This window comes from Gigantopelta aegis, chromosome 11 (assembly GCF_016097555.1).
Source record: "Gigantopelta aegis isolate Gae_Host chromosome 11, Gae_host_genome, whole genome shotgun sequence".
Lineage (NCBI taxonomy): Eukaryota > Metazoa > Mollusca > Gastropoda > Neomphalida > Peltospiridae > Gigantopelta > Gigantopelta aegis.
Genome location: NC_054709.1, coordinates 22,108,716 through 22,123,470, shown reverse-complemented (window position 1 = coordinate 22,123,470; position 14,755 = coordinate 22,108,716). Strand labels below are relative to the sequence as shown.

General features: G+C 41.8%; 1 protein-coding gene across 3 annotated transcripts in view; it reads left to right on the top strand.

Moving 5' to 3' along the window:
- LOC121385628 (PTB domain-containing engulfment adapter protein 1-like) overlaps nucleotides 1-14,755 on the top strand; it is a 110,985-nt gene that overhangs the window by 59,371 nt on the left and 36,859 nt on the right. For 2 of the 3 annotated variants that reach the window (XM_041516380.1, XM_041516378.1), the window contains exon 2: nucleotides 10,784-11,796. In XM_041516380.1, the coding sequence (XP_041372314.1) occupies nucleotides 11,583-11,796 (214 nt within the window). In that variant the 5' untranslated portion in view covers nucleotides 10,784-11,582. The remainder of the gene's footprint in view (nucleotides 1-10,783; nucleotides 11,797-14,755) is intronic. The other variant, XM_041516381.1, reaches the window with a different exon arrangement.

The window sequence follows — 14,755 nt, the reverse complement described above, 5'->3', positions numbered from 1 at the left end:
GTGTGAGTGGCACATGTGACATGCAGGTTAGTACATCTGTGTGTGTGTGTGTGTGTGAGTGGCATAAGTAACATGCAGGTTAGTACATCTCTGTATGTGTGTGTGTGTGAGAGTGGCATATGTAATATGCAGGTTAGTACATGTGTGTGTGTGTGTGTGCGTGAGTGCGTGAGTGGCATATGTATTATGCAGGTTAGTACATCTGTGTGTGTGTGTGTGTGTGTGTGAGTGGCATATGTAATATGCAGGTTAGTACATCTGTGTGTGTGTGTGTGTGTGTGTGTGTGTGTGTGTGTGTGTGTGTGTGTGTGTGTGTGCATGCGTGCGTGTGCGTGAGTGGCATATGTGAAGTAGATAAAGTTAAAGTTTGTTTTGTTTAACGAGACCATTATAGCACATCGATTTATTAATCATCGGTTATTGGATGTCAAATATTTGGTCATTTTGACATAGTCTTAGAGAAGAAACCCGGCCAGGCTGTTTTCATATATCACCCTCTTACTACATGTTAAAAGGTTGTTTTGTTTAACAACACCACTAGAGCAGATAGATTTATTAATCATCGGCTATTGAATGTCAAATATTTGGTCATTTTTATATATATATTTAGAGAGAAAACCCGCTATATTTTTTCATTGATAGCAAACGATCTTTTATATGCACTAACTCACAGACAGGACTGCACATACCACAGTCTTTGATATACCAGTTGTGGTGCTCTGGCTAGAACAAGAAATAGCCCTATGGTGGGCCTACTGATGGGGATTGATCCCAGACTGACCATGCATCAGATGAGCACTCTACTACTGGGCTACGTCCCACGTAAAGTAGAATGCATGTGTGTTGAGAAAAAACAAGTTACTCTATTATCAGTGGCATATTTCATTTTCATTTTCAACTTATTTTTGTGCTCATATCCAATTAAGGTTCAAGCACCATGTCCTGGGCACACACCTCAGCTATCTGGGTTGTCTGTCCATTGAGTCAATAAAACTCGCTCTGGGTGGGAGCCAGTACCGGGCTGTGAACCCAGTACCTAGTCTACTAACTGGCTCAACAGAATAGTTTTAAAACTATCATTATCAACTTACAGTTGTTATGCCCCTACCCCCACCACCACCCTCACCACCACCACCACCACCCCCACCCCAACCACTTCACAGCGGTATCAGTACTTAGGTATATAAATGGATTATATCTATTCTCTATCCTGTAGATCAACACAAATGTTTTAGTACAGTAATGAATATAATTTCATTTATAATGCAGTATTGGACAAAAATTAATCTTATAATCTGATACCATGTTTTTAATAAACAAAGAATACTTTGAAGAAAACACACACACACATGCACGCACACACACACACAAACACACACACACACATGCACAAACACACACACACACACACAAACACATACACACATGCACGCATACATACACACACACACACACACACACACACGCATACATACACAAACATACAAACACCTATTCTAGTTTTAACCACTATGTTTTTATCAGCATGACATTTTGCCGTTTTTATATTTCTGCTATTCTTGTTTCTGTGTTAACCTTGGGTAAAAGTAATTTTGGCCCAGATATCTCAATTAAGATAATCAACATGCCTACATTAGCAGACTGTTGTAACCTTTCGACATTTCGCTGGTGAAATAAGCCAGACTGTCCTGTGTGTAATTTCCTCCCTTATCAGGGGAGCATTGCACTTATCAGTTGCCACACTAATTTGTGTTGTGTGCCTATGACTTCTGACTACAATGTGGTTTTTTATTGTGTATGTGCATTACAAGATTAGTGTGAATCTGGTGTATAGCTCTCTGACATGCACACACATGTAACGAATTGGTTGTGGAATGTTTCATTAAGAAATAAGTCACTGAATTAGGTGTTTCATCGAGAATAAGGTTCAACACCAGTTTCTCCATAGTCTGTTTTGTGCAGTTTTGCCAGTGAGTTTAGCTGGACCAGTGAGTTTAGCTGGACCAGTGAGTTTAGCTGTGCCAGTGAGTTTACCTGTGCCAATGAGATTAGCTGGACCAGTGAGTTTAGCTGTGCCAGTGAGTTTAGCTGTGCCAGTGAGTTTAGCTGTGCCAGTGAGTTTAGCTATGCCAGGGAGTTTAGCTGTGCCAGGGAGTTTAGCTGTGCCAGGGAGTTTAGCTGTGCCAGGGAGTTTAGCTGGACCAGTGAGTTTAGCTGGACCAGTGGGATTCGAATTATACCAGTGTGTGTTCAATCCAAGTTTGTGTTCAGTTTCAACAGTTGTGTTCAATTCGTTGGTGTAGTATGTGTTTAGATTTTCAACTGGAATTTTGTTATTCAGTTATATCAATTTGTTTTCAGTTTTATCAATTTGTGTTTGTTACCGAGATTGCTTTGCCACTGGGCTACGTCCTCCCCCCCCCCCCCCCCTCCTTGTTGTAAGAGAACCAAGTAGAGTTGAGGCTGGTCTTGAATCATGTGTTTAATTAGAAAATACTCAACGAACTATGAGGCAATACCGTTTATGTTGCACCAGTAAACTGAAAACATTAATTCATGAGTGCAAGATAAACGTTATTGCCCAGTAGCAAGTTGGGTATTCTATTTATTAACCATTAACAATCTTTATCATTTTATGGATGATGTTCAAATGATACTGTTATTGAAAACAAGTTTGCAAGTTGAGAACAAGAGACAGCGTTGAGTCATAGCTGTGACATACGTATCACTGATGACATAAGTTATTTTTTGAGGTGGATAAAACATTACAATTGTTTGTTGTTTCCTAACAGTTGTGATGTCAAGGCCTATAATGGAGCACTGATTATAATGTGAAAACATACCTAGGGGAAGAAATGTTGTTTTTTATTTCCCTAGGGAAAGATCATTTTTCTTCCCTGACTTCTCTCGATCTGCCCATATGGTTAATAATTTGTCATTACACCGCTCACATGCCAACACCACCAGCTGGTTAATTAGTTGGTGACTGAAGTTGTTACTCACTGACCTAATACCACTCTGTACTGAAGTGCATGTACCAAATAATGTTCCAGTTCACTGAGCACTGGCGCAGTGGCGCAGTGGCAATATTCAACCTTTGTCACCAATATACTCTGTCAAAAAAGAAATGCATAAGTGATAGGGAAAGAAGAAAAGTGTTTGATTTTACAAAATATAGTTTTTTTTTACAATGTTGCTGAATGACCATGTTTGTTAATGTTCCTGGAATGGGAAAGCATGGCCAAATGCACCCTAAAACAAATTTAATGCACATTGCGGCACGTTGTGCGACAGTTGCAGGAAATTGGCGTGAATGGTCAGATTTTGGCGAATGCATGTGAAACTCGGGGGAAAAGATTGGGGGTAGTCATGGGTATTTAAAGCTGCAATGCTCGCAATGATGCCTCATTTCTATTTCGACGTAGATGAGTTACAAGATGCCAAGACTAAACTGCTGAATCGAAACATTACAATAGGCCACCTCTAGTTAGGTGAATCGCAGTCGGCAGTTGCATGCCACATGAACGTCCATCAGAGCACCATTTCACATCTCTGGGACAGGTACTAGCAGTTTCAATCAGCTGAAGACCGGCCCAGAAGTGGAAGACCTCGCATACCAACTGCAGCACAAGATCGCTACATCCGGGTTCTGCACTTGCGTCACCAAACTGCCACAGCAACGAAGACTGCTGGACATATACCTGGTTTGAGAAGGGTGTCTGCACAAACCATTCAGAACCGACTTCAAGAAGCTGGTTTACGGGCTAGGAGACCGTATGTTGGCCCCGTCTTGTGACGTCAACATCGACATTTACATGTTCGATGGTGCACGGATGTGCAGGGGTGGAACTTGGGAAACTGGCGGCAAGTATGGTTCAGCGATGAGTCAAGTTTCCTTCTACAGCGACGTGATGGATGACAACGTGTTTACAGACACTGCAATGAACGTTTTGCCAACAACTGCATCGCCCAAATTGACAGATTTGGTGGAGGGAGTGTCATGACATCTGATACACCGGCAGAAGTAAACATGTGTTCATACAAGGCAACCTGACAGCTGTACGCTACCGGGATGAAATTCTTCGCCGTCACATGCTTCCCATTTTGGATCGACAGAGAGAACTCTTTCAGCAGGACAATGCCAGGCCATAACAATGGATTTCCTACAGAATGAGAACATTAATGTGCTACCATGGCCATCAAGATCATCAGATCTCAACCTCATTGAACATCTATGGGACGAACTGGACAGACGTGTACACCAGCATGACCTGGAGCCTCAGACGCTTCTACAACTGTCACATGCACTGCAGGAAGAATGGGCTAGGATTCCACGTGCCCGGATTTAGAGACTCATTCAGTCTATGCCAAGGAGATGTCATGCAGTGATTGCTGCTGCTGGTGGCCACACAAGGTACTGATTTCAGCGCCCTTGTGCAACACTGTTTGGTGATGAAAGCACCTCCACTGCCGTCAGTCCATAGCAAGTACATTGTCACATACTCATGTCAAATTTTACTGTGATACGATCATAAATAACGAAATTATGCCACTTTGTATTAAAGATATTCCATGAATATTTCGCCTAGATGCATTTCTTTTTTGACAGAGCATAAATTTGTTTTGACCAGGCTCGGTGGTGTCATGGTTAAGCCATCGGACATAAGGCAAATAGGTACAGGGTTTACAGCCCAGTACCAACTTCCACCGAGCAAGATTTAATGACTCAATGGGTAGGTGTAAGACCACTACACCCTCTTCTCTCTCACTAACCATTAACAACTAACAACTAACCCACTGTCCTTGACAGACAGCCCAGATAGCTACGGTGTGTGTGCCCAGGACAGCGTGCTTGAACCATAATTGGATATAAGCACGACAATAAGTTGAAATGAAATGAATGTACTTGTCTGTCTCAGTCAAAACTACATGTGGTTCAGTGGTTTGAGTGGTCGCCTTTGGTGTTCTATGTACTTGTCTGTCTCGGTCAAAACTACAGGCACTCAGTTTACATGTGGTTCAGTGGTTTGAGTGGTCGCCTTTGGTGTTCTATAGGATTCGTCACTTTATAGTGCACCCACTGAGGTTTTCACTTCCAAACCAGTACTGGTACATTGTATATTCATTAACTTAGAATCGGATACTCATAACTATTATTACCCATTGAATTTTAAGTGGGACGTAACACTTTGTGACGACATCGATTAGCACACTACAACCGTACAAGAATGTCAACCACATGAGTTAAGTGGTATAAATTAACATCAATTATGGGTAATAAGTAAGATATTAAACAAGCTTCCATTTTGTATCATGTTTATGTCCCTCGTGAAATAATTTTCATTGTCATTTGCTAAAGCTTGTGACAACTGAAAATCATTTCACTCGGGACATAAACATGATATGAAATGGAAGCTTGTTTAATATCTAAGGCTATAAATATGTCTATTATCTGGACATGGAAATACATGTAATATTTTCTAACATCGGTTACCTGCAACAATGGATGTTTAACTGTTTTGGGTTTTCTGATTTATGCTGTTATGGGATTCTAAACAGATTCGTGTGATTGTCATTTTGGGAAATATACTTGGAAAATACAGTTGTGACATATGTGTCTTAAGTAGGCTTCTTCTTTCATTCTGTGGATGAAATGTCACAGTTGTGTGCTTTGCACCTGATATCATATTTCTAGTATTCAATGTGCTGGGGTGTCAGTAAAACACTTTTCTGTATGCTAGCTATAGACTGACTAACTTAATTGTGGCTGGACACGGTCTAGGTCAGTTGACTGACTAACTTGTGGCTGGACACGGTCTAGGTCAGTTGACAGACTAACTTGTGGCTGGACACGGCACTGTCTAGGTCAGTTGACTGACTAACTTGTGGCTGGACACGGCACGGTCTAGGTCAGTTGACAGACTAACTTGTGGCTGGACACGGCACGGTCTAGGTCAGTTGACTGACTAACTTGTGGCTGGACACGGTCTAGGTCAGTTGACTGACTAACTTGTGGCTGGACATGGCACGGTCTAGGTCAGTTGACAGACTAACTTGTGGCTGGACACGGCACGGTCTAGGTCAGTTGACAGACTAACTTGTGGCTGGACACGGTCTAGGTCAGTTGACAGACTAACTTGTGGCTGGACACGGCACTGTCTAGGTCAGTTGACAGACTAACTTGTGGCTGGACACGGCACTGTCTAGGTCAGTTGACAGACTAACTTGTGGCTGGACACGGCACGGTCTAGGTCAGTTGACAGACTAACTTGTGGCTGGACACGGCACGGTCTAGGTCAGTTGACTGACTAACTTGTGGCTGGACACGGCACGGTCTAGGTCAGTTGACAGACTAACTTGTGGCTGGACACGGCACGGTCTAGGTCAGTTGACTGACTAACTTGTGGCTGGACACGGCACGGTCTAGGTCAGTTGACTGACTAACTTGTGGCTGGACACGGTCTAGGTCAGTTGACAGACTAACTTGTGGCTGGACACGGCACTGTCTAGGTCAGTTGACAGACTAACTTGTGGCTGGACACGGCACGGTCTAGGTCAGTTGACTGACTAACTTGTGGCTGGACACGGCACGGTCTAGGTCAGTTGACTGACTAACTTGTGGCTGGACACGGCACTGTCTAGGTCAGTTGACTGACTAACTTGTGGCTGGACACGGCATGGTCTAGGTCAGTTGACTGACTAACTTGTGGCTGGACACGGCACTGTCTAGGTCAGTTGACAGACTAACTTGTGGCTGGACACGGCACTGTCTAGGTCAGTTGACTGACTAACTTGTGGCTGGACACGGCATGGTCTAGGTCAGTTGACTGACTAACTTGTGGCTGGACACGGCACTGTCTAGATCAGTTGACTGACTAACTTGTGGCTGGACACGGCACGGTCTAGGTCAGTTGACTGACTAACTTGTGGCTGGACACGGCACGGTCTAGGTCAGTTGACAGACTAACTTGTGGCTGGACACGGCACGGTCTAGGTCAGTTGACAGACTAACTTGTGGCTGGACACGGTCTAGGTCAGTTGACTGACTAACTTGTGGCTGGACACGGCACGGTCTAGGTCAGTTGACTGACTAACTTGTGGCTGGACACGGCACGGTCTAGGTCAGTTGACTGACTAACTTGTGGCTGGACACGGTCTAGGTCAGTTGACTGACTAACTTGTGGCTGGACACGGCACGGTCTAGGTCAGTTGACTGACTAACTTGTGGCTGGACACGGCACGGTCTAGGTCAGTTGACAGACTAACTTGTGGCTGGACACGGTCTAGGTCAGTTGACTGACTAACTTGTGGCTGGACACGGCACTGTCTAGGTCAGTTGACTGACTAACTTGTGGCTGGACACGGCACGGTCTAGGTCAGTTGACAGACTAACTTGTGGCTGGACACGGTCTAGGTCAGTTGACTGACTAACTTGTGGCTGGACACGGCACGGTCTAGGTCAGTTGACTGACTAACTTGTGGCTGGACACGGCACGGTCTAGGTCAGTTGACAGACTAACTTGTGGCTGGACACGGCACGGTCTAGGTCAGTTGACTGACTAACTTGTGGCTGGACACGGCACGGTCTAGGTCAGTTGACTGACTAACTTGTGGCTGGACACGGCACGGTCTAGGTCAGTTGACTGACTAACTTGTGGCTGGACACGGCACGGTCTAGGTCAGTTGACTGACTAACTTGTGGCTGGACACGGTCTAGGTCAGTTGACTGACTAACTTGTGGCTGGACACGGCACGGTCTAGGTCAGTTGACTGACTAACTTGTGGCTGGACATGGTCTAGGTCAGTTGACTGACTAACTTGTGGCTGGACACGGCACGGTCTAGGTCAGTTGACTGACTAACTTGTGGCTGGACATGGTCTAGGTCAGTTGACTGACTAACTTGTGGCTGGACATGGTCTAGGTCAGTTGACTGACTAACTTGTGGCTGGACATGGTCTAGGTCAGTTGACTGACTAACTTGTGGCTGGACATGGTCTAGGTCAGTTGACTGACTAACTTGTGGCTGGACACGGCACGGTCTAGGTCTAGGTCAGTTGGTGCAGCACTTGCCTCACATGCTTGGGTCTTGGGATCAAACCCCATCAGTGGGATCATTCTCCGACTGAGGGTTTTTTCCATCTCAGGGTTGCAGAAATGGAAAATATTTCACTAGCCTGCCGGACCAGAATAAACTAAAATTTAGTAGCCCGCCATTATTTCTATATTAGTCCGCCAGTCTATAGAACAATATATTATTAACACATGAAATATAGAGATATATTGACAAAACGTTGTTAAGAACACTTGGTAAGTGATCAACACCACGTGGCAAACAAAATCAAAGAGATCACCCGTCGGACTGGTAGTTGTATTTTTTAACTCGTCCGTCAGAATTTTTACTCACATTTGGTGAGCAGGCGAGTACTTTCCGCAGCCCTGCATCTCAACCAGTATCCCACAATGGCTGTGGTATGTGCTATCTTGTCAGTGGGAAAATGCATATAAAAGATCCCTTAACTTACTACTAATGGAAAAATGTAGCAGGTTTCCTCTCTAAGACTATATGTCAAAATCACCAAATGTTTGACATCCAATAGTCGATGATTAACAAATCAATGTGCTCTAGTGGTGTCGTTAAACAAAACAAAGTTGAACTTCTTTTTGGTGGTGTCATTAAATCTTTTACAAAGTTTAATATTAAATTTCATGGCAGGCCCTTTTGTTTAATATTAAATTTCATGGCAGGCCCTTTTGTTTAATATTAAATTTCATGGCAGGCCCTTTTGTTTAATATTAAATTTCATGGCAGGCCCTTTTGTTTAATATTAAATTTCATGGCAGGCCCTTTTGTTTAATATTAAATTTCATGGCAGGCCCTTTTGCAAATAAACATGTATTTAGGGTAAGAGTAAGGGTTAGTGACAGGAAGAAAGGAATTATTTTATTTAACAACGCACTCGATGTTAGACATATGGTTAAGGACCACATAGATATTGAAAGAGGAAACCCGCTGTCGCCACTTCATGGGCTACTCTTTTTGATTAGCAGCAAGGGATCTTTTATATGCACCATCCAACAGACAGGATGGTACATACCACGGGTTAGTGATAGGGTTACTGATTCAATAAGCATATATTTCCTTTCCTAATCATCATAGTTTCAAATGTACTGGGGTTCCTTTTAGAAATTGCTTGAACTACATGTAGTTAAGTAAGCATATTAAAGATCCATGCTACTAATTATAGTATTCAATGTGCTGGGGTGACACATTAGTTATGGGGTGGTACCTAATAAGGGAAGGGACCTAAAAGTGCCCTGTTCAGTTTATAACTGCCTTTTTGTGTAGCTGGACAAAACTATGTCATTAATCTGTGTTCTTTCTTTTTTCATTTCATTTCAACTTATTTTCATACTTATATCCAATTAAGGTGCAAGCACGCTGTTCTGGACACACCTCAGCTATCTGTTCAGGACAGTGGGTTAGTTGTTAATTGTTAGAGAGAGAGAAGAAGGTTTAGTGGTCTTACCATTACCTGCCTATCGAGTCGTTAAAACTCACTCTGTGTGGGAGGCGGTACCGGACTGTGAACCATGTACCCACCAGCCTGATGTCTGTTGACAGTGGGTTAGTTGTTAATTGTTAGTGGTTAATTGTTAGTGAGAGAGAGAAGAGGGTGTAGTTGTCTTACACCTACCCACTGAGTCATTAAAACTCGCTCTGGTTGGGAGCCAGTACTGGGCTGCGAACCCTGTACCTACCAGCCTTTTGTCTGATGGCTTAACCACAACACCACCGAGGCTGAGTTTTGGGGTTTAGTTTTTTTTACTAAACCCTCCCCTGGTGATTTTGCCAGGTATGGCCCTGAGTAAATATGATTAACACAAGTAGCGGAGAGTGTTAAACCTTCCTTTCATTCCCCACTGGTTATTACACTGGAGCACACTACAGTTAGAGGCAGAACAATGGGTCATTCTCTCAGTTGACCAGCTTTAAACATGTCTGTCATTTGTTTATTAATTGTTTGCCCAGTAGGGTTGCCCTTAATTCTGCTGCAGGCAGTCCTGACATTTGTATGAGTAGCATGCTGCCAGTGTGTCTGTGCTGATCACATCATGGATACAACTCACAGATATTATCACTGTGTCCATAGACTCTTGATTAGATCAATTAGCATTGTCCAGGGATCGAAATTAGCCAAAATGGTAAGCTCTCAGCACAATTTAAACATTGACTGTTAGGGTTAGCTCTGGGTGATGAGGAAATGCTGTCAAATCATCACTGTGTCGGTAGACTCTGGATCAGATCATTAACATTGTCCAGGTTTCAAAATTAGCCAACATGGTTAGCTCTCAGTGCAGTTATAGCGTGGACTATTTGGTGTCTATAATATGGTTTATGAAACATGGTTTACAGTATAAAAGAAATTGCTGCTATTCCACATAAGAGTCTCTCTTTCGCTCTCTGCCCCCCCCCCCCACTCTCTCTCTTTCCCTCTCTCTATTTCCTTCCCTCTATTACTCCCTCCCTCCATCACTCTCCTTCCCTCTCTCTCTCTCTCTCTCTCTCTCTCTCTCTCTCTCTCTCTCTCTCTCTCTCTCTCTCTCTCTCAGAATTATATATATTCGTTTTGTGGATGGTGTTAAATTATTTTTTAAAACCATAATTTTTATGTTGCCTTCTGCCCTGATCTCCACCCTGACCTCCCATCCCCCCCCCCCCCCCCCATTTCAGGTGATGTGTGGAGCTCCTCATTTGATGACTAACATGTGCATGTATTACAGGTTCAGTACAGATCATTAACATTTGCATTGTGAACATACAGAGAAAGAAACAGAATACAAAAACAATACCCAGTATCAAGTGTTAAAACTACTCGTCAATTTGCATTGCGCATAACCTGATATCTTACGACAGAATCTCCCATCATTGTTATTTTTAATGATTTATCCAACCTAATCTGTACGTGTGACGTTTACTTATTGAGTATACATATAGATAGGACTGTCGTCAAGTATTCATTGTGTTTGGCTAACTGGCCTAATTGGCGGTCTGGGAATCGGTTGACTGTGTGATGTGAATGAACCACTGCCAGAGATTGGCCATGCTTCATGTGGTCTGCCAGTGAGAAAATCGCCACTTACCTAACCGTACTGCTGAGCTGACATCATGGTGGAAATAAGCCTCAGTCCAGCTGGGATATGACGGAATCAACTGCTTACTTTTTATGCCAGACATTTCATTCCACTGAGTATATATAGCACCAGCAATGAGGAAATCTGTCACCACGCAATTACTGCTAGTTTAGCTTGGGTCCTGATAAACCAACTCTGGATGTGTTCCTCACAAAGACATATCACTGCAGATTAGCAATTGTGTCTCATGTTGCCGGTTGCCAATGAATGTAACACGAATGACCAAAGAATTTTTTCTCAGTAGTATAAGTATGGTATATTGCTGATATATGACATTGTAACATTGCTCTGTGAATGTCAATAATGTTGCCTGTTATTGGTATGGTTTCTTCGTGATATATGACATTTTAAAACTGATTTGTGAACGTATATAATATTACCTGTTGCCATGGATGCGATAAAAGTGGCCAAAGACTATTTTGTGAGTAGTCAGAGTACTTTGCTTATTGAAAACAGGGATTTCGGAAGTCGGAAGTTCCTCAGTGTCGGCCTGCCCCGAACGCCCAGTGGTGCGAAGATCGTGGAAAAAGCTCTCACCAAGAAGGAAAAATCAGACGTACCATCCCCACCACCGCCGCCGGACATCCTCACAATGAAATCAGGTGAGCAAGTTCAACATATTCTAATAAAACATTTCCCATTCAGACATCTCACAGTGAGATCAGGTGAACAAAGTCAACATATTCTAATAAAACATTTCCCATTCAGTCGTCTCACAGTGAGATCAGGTGAACAAAGTCAACATATTCTAATAAAACATTTCCCATTTAGTCGTCTCACAGTGAGATCAGGTGAACAAAGTCAACATATTCTAATAAAACATTTCCCATTCAGACATCTCACAGTGAGATCAGGTGAACAAAGTCAACATATTCTAATAAAACATTTCCCATTCAGTCATCTCACAGTGAGATCAGGCGAACAAAGTCAACATATTCTAATAAAAATTTCCCATTTAGTCATCTCACAGTGAGATCAGGTGAACAAAGTCAACATATTCTAATAAAACATTTCCCATTCAGACATCTCACAGTGAGATCAGGTGAACAAAGTCAACATATTCTAATAAAACATTTCCCATTCAGTCGTCTCACAGTGAGATCAGGTGAACAAAGTCAACATATTCTAATAAAACATTTCCCATTTAGTCGTCTCACAGTGAGATCAGGTGAACAAAGTCAACATATTCTAATAAAACATTTCCCATTCAGACATCTCACAGTGAGATCAGGTGAACAAAGTCAACATATTCTAATAAAACATTTCCCATTCAGTCATCTCACAGTGAGATCAGGCGAACAAAGTCAACATATTCTAATAAAAATTTCCCATTTAGTCATCTCACAGTGAGATCAGGTGAACAAAGTCAACATATTCTAATAAAACATTTCCGATTTAGTCATCTCACAGTGAGATCAGGTGAACAAAGTCAACATATTCTAATAAAACATTTCCCATTCAGTCATCTCACAGTGAGATCAGGTGAACAAAGTCAACATATTCTAATAAAACATTTCCCATTCAGTCGTCTCACAGTGAGATCAGGTGAACAAAGTCAACATATTCTAATAAAACATTTCCCATTCAGTCGTCTCACAGTGAGATCAGGTGAACAAAGTCAACATATTCTAATAAAACATTTCCCATTCAGTCGTCTCACAGTGAGATCAGGCGAACAAAGTCAACATATTCTAATAAAACATTTCCCATTCAGTCGTCTCACAGTGAGATCAGGTGAACAAAGTCAACATATTCTAATAAAACATTTCCCATTCAGACATCTCACAGTGAGATCAGGTGAACAAAGTCAACATATTCTAATAAAACATTTCCCATTCAGTCATCTCACAGTGAGATCAGGCGAACAAAGTCAACATATTCTAATAAAAATTTCCCATTTAGTCATCTCACAGTGAGATCAGGTGAACAAAGTCAACATATTCTAATAAAACATTTCCCATTCAGACATCTCACAGTGAGATCAGGTGAACAAAGTCAACATATTCTAATAAAACATTTCCCATTCAGTCGTCTCACAGTGAGATCAGGTGAACAAAGTCAACATATTCTAATAAAACATTTCCCATTTAGTCGTCTCACAGTGAGATCAGGTGAACAAAGTCAACATATTCTAATAAAACATTTCCCATTCAGACATCTCACAGTGAGATCAGGTGAACAAAGTCAACATATTCTAATAAAACATTTCCCATTCAGTCATCTCACAGTGAGATCAGGCGAACAAAGTCAACATATTCTAATAAAAATTTCCCATTTAGTCATCTCACAGTGAGATCAGGTGAACAAAGTCAACATATTCTAATAAAACATTTCCGATTTAGTCATCTCACAGTGAGATCAGGTGAACAAAGTCAACATATTCTAATAAAACATTTCCCATTCAGTCATCTCACAGTGAGATCAGGTGAACAAAGTCAACATATTCTAATAAAACATTTCCCATTCAGTCGTCTCACAGTGAGATCAGGTGAACAAAGTCAACATATTCTAATAAAACATTTCCCATTCAGTCGTCTCACAGTGAGATCAGGTGAACAAAGTCAACATATTCTAATAAAACATTTCCCATTCAGTCGTCTCACAGTGAGATCAGGCGAACAAAGTCAACATATTCTAATAAAACATTTCCCATTCAGTCGTCTCACAGTGAGATCAGGTGAACAAAGTCAACATATTCTAATAAAACATTTCCCATTCAGTCATCTCACAGTGAGATCAGGTGAACAAAGTCAACATATTCTAGTAAAACATTTCCCATTCAGTCATCTCACAGTGAGATCAGGTGAACAAAGTCAACATATTCTAATAAAAATTTCCCATTTAGTCATCTCACAGTGAGATCAGGTGAACAAAGTCAACATATTCTAATAAAACATTTCCCATTTAGTCATCTCACAGTGAGATCAGGTGAACAAAGTCAACATATTCTAATAAAACATTTCCCATTCAGTCGTCTCACAGTGAGATCAGGTGAACAAAGTCAACATATTCTAGGTGGGATGTAGCTCAGTGGTATAGCGCTCACTTGATGTGCAGTCGGTCTAGGATCGATCCTCGTCGGTGGACCCATTGGAATATTTTTTATTCCAGCCAGTGCACCATGACTGGTATATCAAAGGCTTTTCTCTCTGTGGAAAATGGCATATAAATGATTCCTTGCTAATGGAAAAATGTAACAGGCTTCCTCACCAAGACTATATGTTAAAATTACCAAATGTTTGAAATCCAGCAGCTGATGATTAATAAATCAGTGCGCTCTAGTGGAGTCATTGAATGTTGTGACAATCATTCTAAAGGTTGCACTATACCAATTAATTTCCGGCTGGGTCGAAGTTCGAGGTGTACCAAACTTTTGATAGAGAAGTTAACACCACAAGTCCTGTGATTGGTTATAAATGTGAGTGTGTTGGTTGTAAAAAAAATAGTTTTATCTGGGCTAAAAATGTATGCAATTTTATTTGATGTAGTACCACCGTGTCAAGTAGCCTTGTGCTTGGAACATGTATGGGGTACCTGTAAAAAAAAAGTACTCAAATTTTG